At 35.5% G+C, this 18,156-nt stretch overlaps 1 protein-coding gene across 1 annotated transcript in view; it reads left to right on the forward strand.

Annotated features, from left to right (window-relative positions):
• The window catches only part of LDB3 (LIM domain binding 3), a 125,252-nt gene that overhangs the window by 97,293 nt on the left and 9,803 nt on the right, over nucleotides 1-18,156 (forward strand). The window contains exon 8 of the mRNA XM_072870095.1: nucleotides 13,408-13,535. Within this exon, the coding sequence (XP_072726196.1) occupies nucleotides 13,408-13,535 (128 nt within the window). The remainder of the gene's footprint in view (nucleotides 1-13,407; nucleotides 13,536-18,156) is intronic.

Raw genomic sequence — 18,156 nt, forward strand, 5'->3', positions numbered from 1 at the left:
ATGTTTATATCTACTTCATTTATATTTAGTCCAATTCCTTGTTCCGTTAATTAATATATTCTACCCTGCAGCAAGGTGATCAAGCCTCTAACATTTTAATCACATAAAAAGAACTATTACAAATAGCATGCAAGATAAAATTTGTTTGTATTTCTTTTAAATTTTATAAGGTATTCCAGTATATTTGCATTTATTGTATTTATATGTGTTTGTCCAGTTCAAATCTGTCTCCACACAGGTCCATGTCCACATATATTCTTATCTTTTTTTTCTTTCTTTCTTTTAAATATATATCACTGAGTATGTGTTTTGGTTAACATTTTGGCGATCATTACAACAATTAAGTAACTTCACTGATTTCTTCTATTCAAGGTATGAAGTCTTAATTCTTTTGAAATCTGTAGCAAATTTCCTTTCACTTCAGTGAAAATGGAAAGACAAAATAGGTGAAATCCTAAATTGTATTTGTTTTTAGGACATGCATTAAGTTCCATTTTTGTGTGCACTGTAGTTTCAGTCCTTTCCTGTTTGCCAAATCAAAGATGTGTAAGTACTAAATTTTGACTCAACACCTTTTAATGTGACAATTGCAGTACCCACTTTTGCACAGGGCGAAAAAAATCCTGCGAGTATTAAAATTCTGTAACAGACTAGCCCATGCTCCATAGCTATGATGTACAATATACAGCAACTCTGCTACATAGTCTACGTAATTGATACTGTATTGGCTAAGTGGAAGAATTTACATCATAACGCAAATGCATCAAGATGGAAGAACTGATCTGAATTTCAAATGCGTATTATGATGGACAAACTTGCAAAACTGTTGCAAAACTTTTGGTGTAATGATTTGAAAACCAGAATTGCAAACAAGGTGAGTATTTTCAGGAGCTCACTTGTTATGTACGTACTTGCAGATGAAACTCATAAGGGAGAAAATACTGATTTTTCTGCTTTTGTCATGGGTTGCATTCAACTTTGAAATTGGTGGGCATAACAACCACACTTCCATTTCAGCTAATCAAACGGTAAAATATTCAGCTGAAATAAAAGACACCATCATTTAGGCTACTAAACTGTAGAAGGTGAGGATGACAGGGAAAATGGGACAGTCCCTTGCAGAGCAAGGGGTATCACGAATTCTGAAGTACCAAGCACTCATTCTAGATCCTGAGGAGTATAACTTTTTGAACCAGTGCTTCTGAGAGAAGCAAAATAAAGTATTTGATAGAATGGCTGAAAGACAGAGAAAATATTTGCACTATGTCAAATTCACGTAGGAAAAAACGCTGAAAGAATGCTTGAGGGCTAAGGTTTGGCTGAAAAACAGTTGTGGAACTGTAAGTTTTCTTTTGTTATTTGGTACTTACTGTGCTCAGGAAAGAATAGTTTGGGCATTCTTTGTACATTGCACAAGAGAATTGCTGAATTCCATCACCCTGATAGGAGTCATTTGCAAGAACCCAGAGATGTGGCAATATACTTATGAGTTAGGTCAAAAGAAGTAAAAATATATCCATTATGTTCTTATACCACTGCTTGTGGACAAGACAACTGTGTCATGCACAGTAATGCCCTGATTTTTTTAAAAAAAGATGTATTAGGATACCTACTATAGAAAATGAATCTACAGCGCAATAATATGGCATCAAGAAAAATGTCTCTTATGCCTGGGGGACATATGCTTATATTATCACTGAAGTTTGTGCCCCAAAATAGTACAATAATCTGAAAAATCAAATTGCAATTAGTTATTTTTCAGTGGCTTATTTGTTCTGTGGATAATAATTAACAAAATCCACAGTAAAATCTGCCTAAACACAAAATTAAGCTTTTGTCTTGTCTTGTTTCTCTCTTTTTTTTCCCTAACCCCCTTTTAATTTGAAATGACCTAGTGATTTTTGTTATGTTTATTGATAAGTGAATAATGAATGTACATATTATTATTCATTTGTTGATATTTAGTTCATTGAAACAGGTAGCAAAGAATGTGACTCTTGTAAGTCCACTTAGTGATTTTTTATTATTATTATTTGATGTAAGAGCTAGTGGAAGATAATGAACTGAACATCCCAAAAGATTAGGTCATTTCTTAGCAGTGGATGGCTTTGACTACACTATCGGGCAAAGCTGTCTAATAGATAACTGCTCCATTTGTCTGTCTGTAAGAGATGAGTAATACTTTCCAAATCTGAGTGAGGCTGCAAGGCTAAAATATATTAATGAGCACTGGGTGCTCTGATAGCAGGTGACGAAAGACACTAGTAGTTCAGTAGGTTACTAAAATGGCCACAGGATACGAGACTAGATTTTTATTATTATTATTCATTTTGATTAATCTATTTTGCAATCAAATAAAGAGAAAATAAATTAAGCATTAATATTTCTCTGCTCCATGTTACCTGTGCCACAATAGCACAAGAGGGCCACAAGGATACCATCTCATGATCATCACCCAGTGGTTTTAAAACTGGTGTAGTAAAATTTTATGCTACATCTTCCCCTTGTATTTTGCATATTGTTCTATGTGTAAAAATACATCTTAGCGTTTGATGGGTTGTCCAGTGTAATGAAAGGTGAATTTAGGTCAGACGTGAACTGACAATCAATGGATTCCTTTTAAACATCTTTCCACTACCTGTATTGCACAAAACTGATTAAACCCAACACCAAACTGTGCTGACTGGATTTCTAGACTATCAGAACTTGCAGGAAACCTGCTGATTCAAGACTATGATAATATCCTTTAAATTGCTTTTCTTCATCTAATTAAAAAGTTTACTCCTAGCATAAACTTCAGATCCAGGAGTAAATATTGGGTGAAATTTATCCTAGCTCAAGGAGTTTGTGACAGGCTTTTTGCAACCATTTAAGTACTTCATGCCATGTTTCCTACCACTGGCTTCAGTGGGAGTGGGGCTTAAGTGCTGTATAACCTGGAATAAATTTCAGTCAAGCAGGACCAAAACTGCACCACAGTCTTAACTGCACATCCGAAAAGGCCTAACGAATGTATTTTTTTCTTTGCATAAGTGTGCTTTTCCCTCAGTAACACAGCCTGCTACTATGTTTGCAGCGTCAGGTTCAAACATAGTAGGTTTTATGCTCTAAATTTAAATACGCACCTTCTTAAGATGCTTCTTGTTTTATTTAATTTAACTCTAATTAGTACCCCTGTTGAGCATGCTCCGGTGTCTACCAGTTCTGCCTCTGCTCCTGCACCACATGCTTCAGCACATCAGCCTGCTACTGCTGCTCAAAGTACAGCCAGTCTGATGACACCACCAGCAACCACCTCAGTAGTGCAAGAGTCTTTCTCATCCTCCTTCCAAAGGTAATGCTTCATTGCTTTGTCCTTTTGCAGATACACCCCTGCGTGGCTCTGGAAATGCTGCATACACATTCTTAACTTAAGAATGTAGTATGCAAAAGCTGTAGGCTATTTTATATGCTTTTATATATTTTGGTGTGTTTTCTTATTTTGAAGTACGTTGTTCGTCTTTGCAGAGAATTCGCAAAATAAAAATGCCCTAAAAAATAACAAAAAGTAGCTTTAAGTCTGCAGTTAACATTTTCAGAAATCAAGTCTAGGGTTAAAACTAGAAATGTTTTTTTACCACTTGTAATAAAACCAAAATGACTCCTCATAATAGTTACAGTGGCTGAAAGAAGGTTCTTTTAATAGTGTTTCTGCAGTATGACATGAAATGGAAAATTAGAAAATGTCATTTATTCGCGTGATTGAGCTTACCATATTGTAGCAGATATCAGTAGAACATGGGGGACAATGAGCAATATGTCAATAAAACCATGCATTTGATGATTGACGTGCTCTGCAAGGTATTAAGTCAATTCATTGCTATTAGATTTATCTACTCTCTTTTCTCTAATGAGATCTAGCTATAAAGCTAAAGTGAGTTTCAAGGAGGTATGCATTCATAACACTTGTAGTACAGTAGGAGTTACAGTTGTATATTACAAGTTGTCAGTCTGAAGAAACGCGTGGGATTTATACTGCTGTCACTTACATTATAGTAATTTTGGGGATAGTAAGAGTGAATTCCTTTGATGCATATTGTTCTTTTCTCATAGATTTTTTTCTACATGAATATTCCTAAAAGCTGTATATTTTAGCATGCTTTAAAAATCAAAAGAAAAACACACTACCAGTAATGTAAACTACTTTAAATAACTGAGACCTAAGATGTAGTCTGTCATATCTTAGATGTGGGCAAATGGAATTGGAAATGTTCTCTTGGCTCTATTTCTTGTTTAATTTTTGCTACTTGACTTAAATTATTTATGTATACCAACTACTTAGTTTCTCACTTTAGTCAGTTTTTACCTAACCGTGACCTACTGGACTCCAGTGTTTTTATTCCTGTGCAAGAAAACCAATCATCCAGCCAGCAAAGGAGGTTTGAATAAGGTATTATTCTGTAATTCAGAACTGCTGGAAGGCACTTTCACATGAAATAATGATACAGTTTAAGTAATTTTTATCCCTCAGTTGAAACTGTAACATGAAGAAAATGGATTATCTAATATATGCTTCAAAAATAAATGCCTCTACTAAACTAATCGTGCCAATGACTTATGTCAGTAGAAGAATCTTTGGTCTGGTACTGCTTGCATATTAAAAAGTTTAGCTTGAATTCAGACTCAAACATCTTCAGATCTTGCAGATAAAACCATGTATCATTGACAAAAGTCCTGTCCTGAAATATTGTCTTTCTTAGTTATTGATAGACTCTGGTTTTAAGATTTTTACATAATGTGTGCATTTTGTCTTGTGTTCTGTAGGAATGTGCTTGGTTGTGCTATTCTGTAAGTCTGCAGATGTATGCTACAGAAAACCTGTTCCTGGTAACTATGCAGCAGTCCTCTTGTATCTGAAGTCCGACAAAGCTTGATTCTGATGTCACTATTTTTGTCCCTGTTAAATTATTTTGTACATGCTTTCATGTGTCTTCTGCAGAGTGCTTGCAGCCCCCAGCTCTCTTTCACAGCCTAAGCCTTTCCATGGGTCCAAGAACATGTCATTAGCAGCTTCCACTATTTCATCTGCTATCTCATCTCAGTCTAGGTATATCCGTAAAGCTCTCTTCTTTTTCTTTTAACTTAATTTGTTTTTATTCTGTATTAATTACCCTCTCCGATTTAAGGTTTTCAGCTTCTTAAGAGATTGGCTTGGCAGAGACTATTGAAAAGCATGATGTATTTAAAGGAATAGCCTTCTTGCTTATCTTTCACATTAAAACCGAGCTAGGAAACACCTAAGTTTTAGATTTAGGATATGTAACCAAAAGATCCTTTTGGAACAAAGGTATTTCAGTTTGTTGGTTTGTCCTGGTTTTGCCGTCTTAAAATGAATATATTTGTCTAGTGACACTGGGTGAGAATGACGGATATATTTTTTTTTTTCTTGGTGAAAACAGGATCACAAGAATCCCAGACCTTCTTTTATTATGCACTTAATCATGACTAATGAAAGACCACTGATAGGGAAAGGTAGCATCTATCACTAGAACAAGAGAATGCTGCTGTACTGCCTCACTGCTAAGCCTTTTCATTGCTTTCATTAACACTTTGTCATGACTAACAGAGGAGAAAGCAGTAGATTTTAAGATTCATTATTTGAACATAATCTTCAGAAATAATGAAAAACTGAATCAGCAATACATTTGAGATTATAATTATCCATGTCTCTCTTATCTTGATATAAAAAGGTAGTTAGGAATCACCCAAAGGTGATGTTTGAAATAAACAAAGTGCGCAAGTTTGAAGGCTACGCATCAAGAAGTACAATGATCTTTCTCAAGAGTATCATAGAAAACAGCAGTTAAGTGCTATGCACAGGTACATACTTGAAAGCATTTTGGTTGGCTTAACATCACTGAAACCAATGCAAAAATGAAATACCTACAGAACAGAAGATCAGAAGAGTTCTGAGTTTTAGGATGTAAACATGGCTGTTTACCGCCATGGGAATTACATAGGGGATGTAGTTCCCGTATGGAGCTGATAAAACAGAAGAAGTAAAATTAACTCCTTATCTAATTCTGTTTATTTGAGTCTAAGTACACTAATCGTAACTTTAGTTTCAATTAAACTATAAAGTTGGTGAATGTCACCAGAATGTTACCAAGAATAGAAGGTAAGAACAGATGCAAGGGTGTTTACTGCTATTGACATCTAGTTTTATGTATGAAGTTTCAAAATTCCAAAGTGATGAGTTATTTAGGGAATTCATTATTTGTGGGTATCCATCATAAAATACCTTAAGAGGACCTAATTTTCACATTATTCAGTGCATTTCAGAAGTAATTCTTACACTGCTTTTTTATGCAGTCCTGTGGTATTATTACACTCTTAAATGTCACCAGTGCTATTTCATCCACTGCTTTACTAACAAACGTCTTCCAGTCAGTTGGAATGATCACATATCTCTATGAGAAGAGGGTCCTATACAGTTGTTGTAGGAGACAGTTAAAAGCCTCTTATAACCAGGGAAAGTCCCTTGCTTCCTAAGCAATAACTGCATATTTGAGCTTGTTTATAATGCTGGCACGCAAAACCTATTTATTTCTTCTGAGCTACAGAAGAGACTCAGTTTTAGTATTTCTCTCAGTTGAGGACTGAAATGTATCCATCAGTCAGAACATGAAATTAAATTGAAGCCTTGGTGACTATTCTGGCCAGAAGACGGAGGACATCTATTCATGTTTCGTCAGTCTGTATCTTAGGACCCTTATAAATCTTGCAATGAGAGGTATATTTTTACATACCTACATAAGAGATTTCCTTGGTATTCTACTAGCTTCAGTGAGAATTGTACATAATAGCTAATAATAGGTCTCTGAAGCCTGCATGTAGTAGTAGTACTGCATGTAGTACTTTTTATTTCGGCAATATATGCATATTTCATTGAGATTAGCATTGATGTCACAAAAGGCCCTAGTTTTTCCCCTTCAAGAAAAACAATCAGATAATGAAAGACTTTCATTTAATGAACAATTTGGAGGAATACAGAAAGATAAAAGCACACATGCGTTGCATATATCACTTTTAGGACTCCACTGGTAAAATCTTAATCAGGTTTATTTTATTGCCCACCCAAGATTAGAAAGGCATTTTTACACTTGAGTGAAAAAATTCTCTTCATTGACAATTTCTGAGTATCTTGAATAGGAGGATACAAGGGGAGAACTAAAGAACACATCACGGTTTTAAAATGTCAAAACTTCAAGTTTTCCAGTTTTAAGAAATGGCATTATTTCAGAAATAAAATTTCCTTTGGATTTTGTTTTTATTATTCTGTGAAGCTGTCTGATTAGGTGAAGACAGACATAGATTTGAATACTGAGAATGCTGCTAGTCAGGGGGCCATTCTAAAATTGGACTGTTGAGTTGTAAGACCGTACTCAGAGTCATCTAAAAACTTCAGAAACCTTTATGAATATGTGAATCATAGCATTGTGAGCTTTTAAATCAGTTATAAAAAGTGGTAGACCTCTAAAACCTTTCAGAGACAGATAGTTTATCATCACAGAAAATCCTTAAAATAAGGCTGCCCAAGCAGGTAGAAGGCATGTTTTCACAAAATGGTTAATGCATGCATACTTTTTTTAACTGAAGGCTATTCATTTAAGAAGCTATAGTTCCTTTGTATTAATCACAGAACCATGGAGAGACCTTCTGAATCCAAGAACACTTCTGAATCCCAGGCACTCTTCACATTGAAGGATGGTAGCTATGTTGGTCAGAACAGAATATAACAGTTACCTGGGACAGATTGACAACTGCTGGCATAGCTTTCATTTTCCATGCTAGTTTTTGGTATAAGAATTAGATGCAGATATCTTTTGTTATCTTCTGGGATAAATCTACTCCTCCATAAAAGAGCTGTGTTTTCATTCCTGTCTTGGAAATGACAGTTAAGCAATAGTTATGTATAATTTACATATAAACAGCTAATAAATTAGTATAAAGATAGCCATTATTTGCTGACACTACTTGCATGGCTATCTTAGAGCTAATATAATAATATTTCTTGATTGAGCCTTTATCCATTTCACTTTAATTTCACATTCCTTTCATGGGGAGAAGGGAAGCAGTGCGAGGCCTTGAAACTATAAATTCATTTGTAGTTATGTATCAATATTGACTAATCAGCGTGAATCACAATTTTAATGAGTAATGAGGATAAAGATCACCTTGAGATATTAAAATTTACTTCCAGTTCAAATGTCTTTTATCTCCTGCATTAGATTGGCATGGACCATTTTACCTTTTCCTGCCCCTTTCAAAGGAAGCAGGTTGTCTGGGGAGGCTATGCATCTCCATTCTTGAAGGTTTTCAAGACACCATTAGATAAAACACTGAGCAACCTGGTCTGATCTCAGAGCTGGCCTTGCTTTGAGCAGGAGGTTAGGTGAGAGACCTCCTGAGGTCTCTTCCAACCTGAAAGATTCTGTGAATCTATGAAAAACAACTGTCCATTTCAGAAAGCAATGCTTTAATCAGGCTACTAAAAACTATTGCTCGTACCTGGCAATTATTTAAGTCAAAAATATAAGATCTACAGCATATCAGCTTTATACACTACTGCCCTAAAATCTTGCTTGCCACTGGATGACACAGGTATCATACTGACATACACTTCAAGCTGTTATCAGCAGGCAAATGTTATTGTCTTAGCTAATACCTCTCTTGGAAGTTCAGTAATTCAGCGAGCCTTGGGACTTAAAGGCACTTCAGAAACTTGTAGGGCCTGTAAAAAATTGGTTCCCTGATAATCAGGTACAAGAAGCAAACTCAGTTTGGGGGGTTTGGTTGGGTTTTTTGTTTCGTTTTGGTTTTTTGGGGTTTTTTTGAGGGTTGTGTTGCAGCTGAAGTAAGTTCTTTATCTTTGTCCACTACTTCCATGTTTGTTTTTAAAACTGTCATGTATTATAGCTAGTGTATTCAAACATAAGGGACTAAAACTGGCTTCTCAATTCATTTATACTTCAAATTTTTGAGCCTCTGATAGTTTTCATTTAGAAATCAAGCAATGCGTTAGCATGCCAAAATACGGACTTAAAAATCCAGTTTCAGCTTGACATATACCATTGGAGCATTGCAGCATTTCATATAATTTCAGTTCAAAATAAAATATGGATGACCTTCGTTACAACAGTATCCCCATCCTGTACAACATGCTCAGGTAGAATGAGGCTGAGATTTTACCACCATTGTTCCAGCGTTTGTTGGGGTTTTTTTCCTTCTAGATACCTTAAAAAGGTTCCCCAAGAAAATGCAGGAGGATTTATTGATCAATGTCCTTAACTATTTAAGCTGGTTTTAAAATTTGGTAGATCAGTTCTATAGTGATTATGCTTTTGTGAGCAAAGGCTGTATGCATAACATCTAACATGAGTAAAATCTTTATAATATTCCTAAAGAGGAATGTTTGAAAGAAGTCGTTAATCCTTAACTGATCATGTTACTTTTACTTTTAAATCTGCAATGTTGATCTTACTTTTTCACTTAACAATTTTACTTACAAAGAAGAAAGCATATCAGGAGTGTTTTAAATAAGCTATGAAGCTCTTTATGCAATTGGCTATTCCATCTGGAGGGTAAAAGCAGGGCAACCAGTGAGACAGCACTCTGGGAATACAAAAACAGGAGAAACAATGGAAAGAGTTACAATTGGGGTTCTAAAAGGAAGGTGTAGCTTCTGTGATCCTAGGATTTTAATCCAAGCACTGTGTCTGTGGTAAAGGGAAGAAAAACTCTTCTCCAGAAGCTGGGAAAATAACTATGATAGGCTTCTGGTAATTCTGGCAAATGTGGGCTGTGCTCCTGTGGGACATGATTGTTGCCATGTAGCCCTGCACTGCTCTGCATTTAGACAGGAGCTGTGTTCATTCTGAATCCTCTTGCTTCTCGGATCATACATTGTGCAGGCTTTTAAGTACTTTCTGTATTTACATAAATGAATCATTAATGTTCTGAAATGATGCTGCTTCCCCAAGAAAAAAAAAACAAAACTACCTGTTCACCTAAGACTCTGTTTAGTAAAGGAACAATAGAATGGAACGGCAAGGGAAAAGTTGAATGTGGTGGCTTGATGTTGTTGCTTCAACCACGTCCAGCCTGTCCTTTCTGTGGGGTTGTCCTAGTTGCCTCATAAGCTAGGAAACTTAGCTGATCTTTGGACTTTGGTTCATTCAAGGTTTGCTTTTGAGATTTGATGCAACTTAAGCTTATGACACTGACAAAAAGAAACTCATGCTTATTTTTCTGTGCTAATACAAATAAATGGTGAATGTCAAAGCAAACAGTCCAGTCGTTGAATTAGAATTCTACAACTAAAGAATGAGCAAAACTGGATGAGAGTGACTTATGGAGCTATATACTCAGCTCATTTATTTATGTTACCATTATTCAGGTTTCACTATGATTCCTAGCTTAAATAAGATAAGCAAAATATAATGTAATACTGATCTTATATGATTATAAATATGTATGTGTTGTTTACTTTAGCACTTAAGAGCAACTCTTATTCATAAGGAAATTCACTGTAGGACAAGATATCCCAATTTTCTTGGTATTTTTTTCAAATACAACTTTTGTCTCATTTTAGTTTCAACCGGCATTCTTCCACCTCCATCAGCTACCAGTCAAAGAAGAGGTATAAAAATGTTTTGTGCAGCTACTCTACCTTAAAAGCACTTAACAAACCAGTTTATTGCTGCTAGTAGGCATCTAGTGAAGTATTAACATAAAAATGATCTGCTTAGAAATATTTACTCTTTCTTTTTCTGACAACTAATAGTTTTCAGAGCCAGTATTTAATTCGCTGCCTGTCACATGCCATTGGCTGCTACAGATAAATTCAGTTAAGGGTGCTTTCACTGCTTTTTGAGATGCCATTGCTTCCTGTTCCATTAAAGCATCTTTGATCCTTAGGACATCTTCTTATTCTTTCTTTTTTCTTTCTTTTTTCTTTTTTTTTCTTTTTTCTTTTTATTTAATCACATGCTATTTCCTTTTCTTCAGCAGAAATTCTGATAAATCTTTTAACTTCACTAAAATCCTTAATGATATAGTGTAATACTTTATTTCTCTTTGACAAGCCTTTTTATCTTCCTTACTGTATTTAATATACATCATACACTTGCAAAAGAGTTCAGTAGTTGACTTCTTTTAATTTTGCCATGATTTTGGTACTATGAATACAATTTTTTGTGTGTGTGTTGTTCTTGTTTTTTTCAGCTTCATTTCCCTGAACATACAAGGAAGTCTAGTGGCATGGTTTTATCATGCTATTAACTTTGGAAAACACTTGAATTTTGAATAACCATTTTTCTTCATGACAGTTTAAGTATCACTAATCTGGCTCAGAACTTCTTTGTGTATTTTGTGCATTAAGAGAGCTTCAAATGAGTCTTTCTACCAATGGACCTGCACATCTGGGAGTAGGCTTTCCTGAGGGTATGCCATTTTCAGATTAAGGCTGTATGACACATGATTTAAAATTTTTTAATCCACATTGTAAATATTGATCACTGATCCTGTAAAGGTAAGTATGTTTCGCTGGTTTTCTGTCTAGTTTACCTTGAATAGTAGATTTTAAAACAAGAAGTCTTTCAATAGTGTGTACTTAGCTAAAGGCATTTTGAAAGCTGTATGTGAAGCCATCTTCCTGTCTGTGCTACAATGGGAGCAATGATCCTCTGTCCAGTGACCCCGAGTACAGTGTGTTCTTATGCACTGCGAATGAGGAGGTGTTAACAGGAAATAGATGGTAAGAATGGAAAGTAAAAATTCTTACTGTGCTTAGAACAGCTTTGGCAGTTACAAAATCACAGCACAGTTCACAACAGCATTTCCAGTGAATACAAACCCAGTAAAATAGTTTATCTTGGAGAGTCCTGTTCACTCATGGTATAGTGGACCCAAATCCAGCCCTAAGCTCTAGACCAGGTACAGAAATAATTAGCTATAGTCATTGTAGCAATAGCTATGTTCTAGGTCTAACTAAACAGACAAAATAAATTAGCCTGAGGCAGCAGTGCTATGCAAGCTAGATCTATAGCATAAGCACTGTCAGAGCAGTAAAAAGCTATGTTGTGAGGATAGGTTTATTTTGTTCAAAATTAAAAATCAAAAGTTTACATTTGTCAGAATGCTTTTTACCTGTACTGGAAGGAATTTGCTGGGTTTTCCATATGTAAAAATTACAACATGTTCTCTCCAGATGGCATCTACTTCCACTATTAAAGAAAGCACAAGTCAAGATGGATCAATGGTCTGGCAAAGCTGGATGCTTCTTTTCTTATGCTGACAAATGTTTTCCTATAGACAAAGCCACTATGGGAATAACTCTTGAACTGTCAGCACAAATGTATAGGGATCTGGTTCATACAGATAGTGAAACTGAAGGGAAAAATAAAGTAAAACTATGTTATCAGGGTGAGTAAGAATGATGTTCAATAGCGAATGGTTTTTATTACTGCATGCATCTTGGTATCTGTTGCTTCCCTTCCTTGTACTTCTTTATTCTCTCCTGCTTGCTTTGTTTGTAATGCTCTTTTAGTGGTCTAAGAAGCAAAGTCACTACCAATAGAATCATCCTAAGTGGCAGGCAAAGAGAAGAGGCATATATTTCAATGTGTTACTATAATCAAACTGAGAATCACCACCCGAGCCATAAAATAGAGAAAAACAATTTCTTATTGATGTTTGGAATCCTGAGCAAATGTTTTTAATCTAGGAATGCAGAAATTGCATCATAATATTGCATATCACATGCTTTTGGGTTAGCTGAATCTGAACATTAGAAGAATTAACGTAAATTGTGGTTTCAGTCTAAATAGGGAAAAGAGTTCGTTTCAGAAATGTTTTTTAAAAGTCACTACAATCTTTTTGAAAAGAGTACAATGCTTATAAACAGTACTTAGTATTTGTAGTAGTACAGTAGTAGTAGTAATTGTGCTGAGCCAGTATCTTTTTAAGTCAACGAGATGTCCCTCATTGATTTATCTTAGACAAGGACAGGCCTGTTTGTAGAGGCAGAGAAAACCCAAACTTTGTATGCATGTTCCCGAAGTCTGATCCCTTGTTAAACTGAGAGTTCTTTTAATAAGTTTGTCGTATTCCTTCAGTAAGCTGTTTTCTGTGACAAGAGGAGCAACTTGGCATTATTTAAAATCCTTACTCGGCTAATTTTTCTTTCCAAAGAATTGTCCAAGCCTTTCTTAGCAATGATAAAGACTAATGAATCTCACAGTATTCTCTCTGTAGCTCTCAAGGACAGTTCCTCTCAGAGTGCTTTGGAAGCTGCCAGATCTGTTATTTCATAATCGGTAACTTTTGCTATTTATAAAGTTGCTCATACCTTCATTTTGCTTTTAGAAACACAAGCCAGTCATATACACCAATGCCAGTTTCTGGAAGCTATGGTGAAAGTCCTGCAGCTTCTGCTACTTCAAAACCGAGAGTTGTTACTACTGCCAGCATAAAGCCCTCTGTCTACCAGCCAGGTAAGGTGACTTCAAAGTAACGAAAGGATTCAGAACAAAGTAGTGAAAGGATTCAGAAAATAAACGCACGTGCACTTCTTTTAGAAAAAGAAAATACAAAGAATGCACATTTTGCAATAGGACACACACATATCAGGAAAGATTCATATACATGGAACCAAATGCTGCTGGTTGCTAGTTTTGCTTCAGATTATCTGAAGATCGAGGATTATGTTGTATTTGTATTCTGCTTTAGAGTGAAAAAGTGGAACAAAAGGAGGAAGAAGAATAAAAGCAAGGGAAATACCTGTAATAAAAATATGTGTAGCCTGACTTTTCAAAAAAAAAACATTTGGAAAATAACCCAGCATGCCCAATTAGGAGCCCAGTGACACTTCAGAATTGATGAAATAGCTTAAGAATGCACAACTCAGGAAGAAGATAAGTGAAGGTAGCTTGAGTAGGATATATTTGCAAAATAGATAAGGCCATATATTGAACTTCTCAAACTCAGGCTTATATTTGAAATAAAGAATGACCTATTAAAGTTCTTCGTAATGCTACGCTTCCACTTCCCACAGCTCCAATTACTGAAGGAATATATTTGATTATTCATTCATGTGGAAAATATGCTCCTTGATGTTATTTAAATTCCCTTTGTATTAATGTGCTACAAATGGAGTGAACTTCTAAAACCATTGATGACCAAAATGTGAACCTTCAAAATTAACAAATTAAATGAGGCAGCAATATAAGTCTAAATGCAGTTCTGTTTCAAATTAAGCTTGTTCTGATCTTAGCATGAGAATTAAAAAGTTGATTTATATCTTGACAGTCAAGTAAATATGAAAAGGCCAAGAATTCTAACAATCTTAAACTCTGTCTTCCATAATGCTCTATCTCTGGATCTACTGAAATGAAACCAGTGCAAACTTAGACATAAAGCAGACAGACAGATCAGTTGATTGATCTTTGTATTTGAGACATAAAGGTGGAAAAAGCCAGTTCAGAACTGTCAGGAGCTTTTTAAGGGTCTTAAAATCAATAAAGGTTTCAGCTTCTCCTCAATTGCTTTTGGTTAAGTGTGTCAGCATATACCATGTTCTCACTGAAGGCAAATGTTATTATTTTTGTCTTACAAAAAAAAGGAAAGATGAAGACAGAGGATTTATTTCCATAATGCAGAACAGAGCAAACTGTGGCAAGTCAAAATATCTCCTAAATACACTGATTGATACTAAGCCCCATGCTCATTTGGGGGAAGTCGGGAAGTCATTTTGAGTGTCAGTCTCTTCTCCCAAGTAACTAGCGATAGGACAAGAGGAAATGACCTCAAGTTGCATCAAGAGAGGTTTAGATTGGATATTAGGAAAAATTTATTTACTGAAAGGGTGGCCAGGCATTGGAACAGGCTGCCCAGAGAGGTGGTGGAGTCACCATCCCTGGAGGAGTTCAAAAAATGTGTAGACGTGGCACTTCAGGACATGGTTTAGTAGGCATGGAGGTGTTGGGTTGACGGTTGGACTAGATGATCCTAGAGGTCTTTTCCAACCTTAATGATTCTATGATTCTATTCTATGATTCTATGAAGTATAAACTCTGGTTCTCAATATACAAACCTGCCACAGAAATAAATTAGTAGCTATATCCAATTAGTAGCTGTATCTGTCAAAGAAAAAGGTGGCTGTTGAATGAGACTCAGAATAAGAGGCAATGCTTTTGCTTTCTCCTGTGATGGGCATCTTCTTTGCAATTCCTTATATTTCTGGTTTTGAGCCCCATTGCCTTCCAATAAAGGCTTAAAATACACAGTATGGAAACTATGTTCTGTGTCACTATGTATACAATGAACTTACTTCAACTTGTATATATCATCTACCTGTGTGTGGAAAATTCTTATTTTGCAGGCATCGCAAGGATATAATGTACTCTAGAGGACAAGAGAAAATTCAGAATAATATGTAATGTGATATATCACAAAGACAAAATTCAAATAGCATTAAAGTTGGCAGAGAAAGAAACAGTAAGTCTCCCCGTATTGTTTAGGAGTTTGAGATATACAATAAAGGATTCTAAAATACCTCCATAGTTGAACCCCAAAGTGACTCAGGCACAAAAGAGATTAAAGAAAGATATTTTATTGAAGTTTTTTGTTTTGATACCTTTTAAAAGAAGTTGTATATATTTGATGTAGTAGCACTTCATACTGGTTTTGGAACATGAGCTGGCCCTAAAGACAGTTGCGGTTGCAGTCCTGAGCAAACAGGAAATTGTCACTTGGGAAGCAATGGAGGAAACAGCATTTCCTGTGACAGATGGGAAAGATCAATAGTACTTTGAAACAAACTGTCAAGACAGTTAGAAAACTTCCTCACCCAACTTTGTCAATGCATATAAATTCTGTCCTGCAGTGTAAAATGCAGCCTCAATCTGAGAGGACCAGCTGTTCTCAAATGATGACATATGAGATCACAAAATCGATCTTTTTCTTCCAATCTAAGTGCAACCTCAGGCTTTTGCAATAACTGTACTCTCACTTTAGCAAATAATTTCTTAGACTTCTATTTTTGTAAATCCACTGTGTGCAAGGGCCGAAATAGTGGAGATTACTATAAGGATTTGCAATGCAGAATTTAGAAGAGGAATGCCTTTATACTAGCCCTCAGTGTTAATGGGAATGAGATGTCTTGCTTCCCTTAAAAATGTGGGCCAGCAACTTCCAGATTAAAACACCCACCAACAGCCTCATATATGCAATATCCAGAAACCTGAATCAATCACTGAGGGTTTACAAGACTATTTTAATGTATCAGATTGAAAAAAATAATGGGGCTAAATTTGGTTAAACTGAAACCAATCTCAAAATGAAACTGCATTGTTGAGTATCTGTCTCAGGAGTAATCAGTAAGTCTACACTTTAAAGCAAAGAAAGAGTACCACTTTGACTAACCTAACTCCGGTAGGAATTTTCTGCTGCTTTGTTTTCTTCCTATAGGGAAAGCTGTGAACTCCATAATCTTTTCCTTTCTCTGTCCTGTAGATTTCATAACCCGTTTTTAAAAGGAGCATAGATTTCTTTTCTGAACAAGGTCCACTAGATGGCGGAAAATACTTGCGTATTCCTTTCTTACAGGCTTTCCCAGAGTAGAATAGTGCTTTCATATATTCCAAGCAACCCAAACACCAGTTTTATACTACGATGTAACATGATACCTAAAAGTAAGAAAGCAGATCTTTCCTTTTAAATCCATAAGTCCAAATAGGACTATTCATGTATTTAAAAGTGCTCAAGTGTAAAGGCCTGATCCGCTCTTTTAGAAATTGGTAGAAGGATTCCCACAGACCTCAATGAACTTTTCACTGAATCCTAAGCATCTTCAAGGCTAAAAGAACAGGTTACATACCATCTTTCATTTTAAATTCTTCTAAATAAGAATGGTGTCTTCTTATAAAGGACTTATTGCATTATCTGCTTTGTCTGTCATCTACTATACATTGGAACAGTATATAGGAAAATTTGGGGCTTCAGTGATGCAGCCACTAAGTGTAGAACAAGCCAAATAAGTTGTGATTATGAATTACATTTGTTACTGGAAAATTATTACTAAGAATAACAATTATGTGTTCTAACAAAGAAAAAAAAAAGGAACGTGTTCTCACAGTGCAAGCTAGTATGTTAGACTAAAGCATTTGAGACTCTATGAATCTTTACTTTATTAAATGAATCTTTGGTAACACACCTTTTTTCTTCTGGAGGGAAAATATCCATTGACTATAAATGAAGAGCTGATAGGGAGGATTCCAAATTCTCCAGAAGCAAAGAATTGGCTTGTTCCTACAGCTGTTAAGAGAGATAACAGGATAACAATAGTCCCATTCTTTCCCTCCTACTGTAAGAGAGTCTGAGGGCTGAGAGAAACAAGGTGATAGAGGCTGGATTACTGAATTATTTAAAGTATTGATTTTTGAACAGTTAAGGGTCAGCTCATACAATATTGGTATTTTGAGAATCTATTCTCTGATATACTGAATCTTAGTACTTTTTGCCAACAGCACCTTTTATCTGCTGCATATATGTTGGAAGACTTTGAAATACGTAAACATGCAAGGTGAATTTGTATGGCAGTAGCTACTAAGACAAGAGAGTTGTTCATATAAGCTTAGGGATATATCTATAAGGTAAGATAATAATTCCCTCTTAATAACAATAGCTAAAATCTCAAAGTTAGTGAAACCTTTCTAATACATTGCATCGACACTATTTTAAATCAATAGTAATTCCAGCCTGTTCACAGGGGGAAAATATGTTGTAATAAATCCAGCCTGTAAAATTAAATCATAATGGCTGAAAAGAGAACTCGGAGCAGTTGCGAACACCCAACATTTGTCATTTTGTAATAATTCCCCTGGTATCTTCTTTCAGCAACTGGAAAAAAATTTACTTTGCTGCTTTATTTTACCGTGGCAAGTAGAAAAGATAGAGTAAAAAGAAACAGAAGGTAGAGAGAGTGAAAGACAAAGACCCTTCCCCAGTGTTTATCCTTCAAAGGAGTCTAGATTAATCTGAACCCACATAAATCATATGCCTGTCTACATTGGTTGGAATAAACAAACTGGAAAAATAAAATACCAACATTGTGAG

Source organism: Ciconia boyciana, chromosome 8 (assembly GCF_034638445.1).
Source record: "Ciconia boyciana chromosome 8, ASM3463844v1, whole genome shotgun sequence".
Classification (NCBI taxonomy): Eukaryota; Metazoa; Chordata; class Aves; order Ciconiiformes; family Ciconiidae; genus Ciconia; species Ciconia boyciana.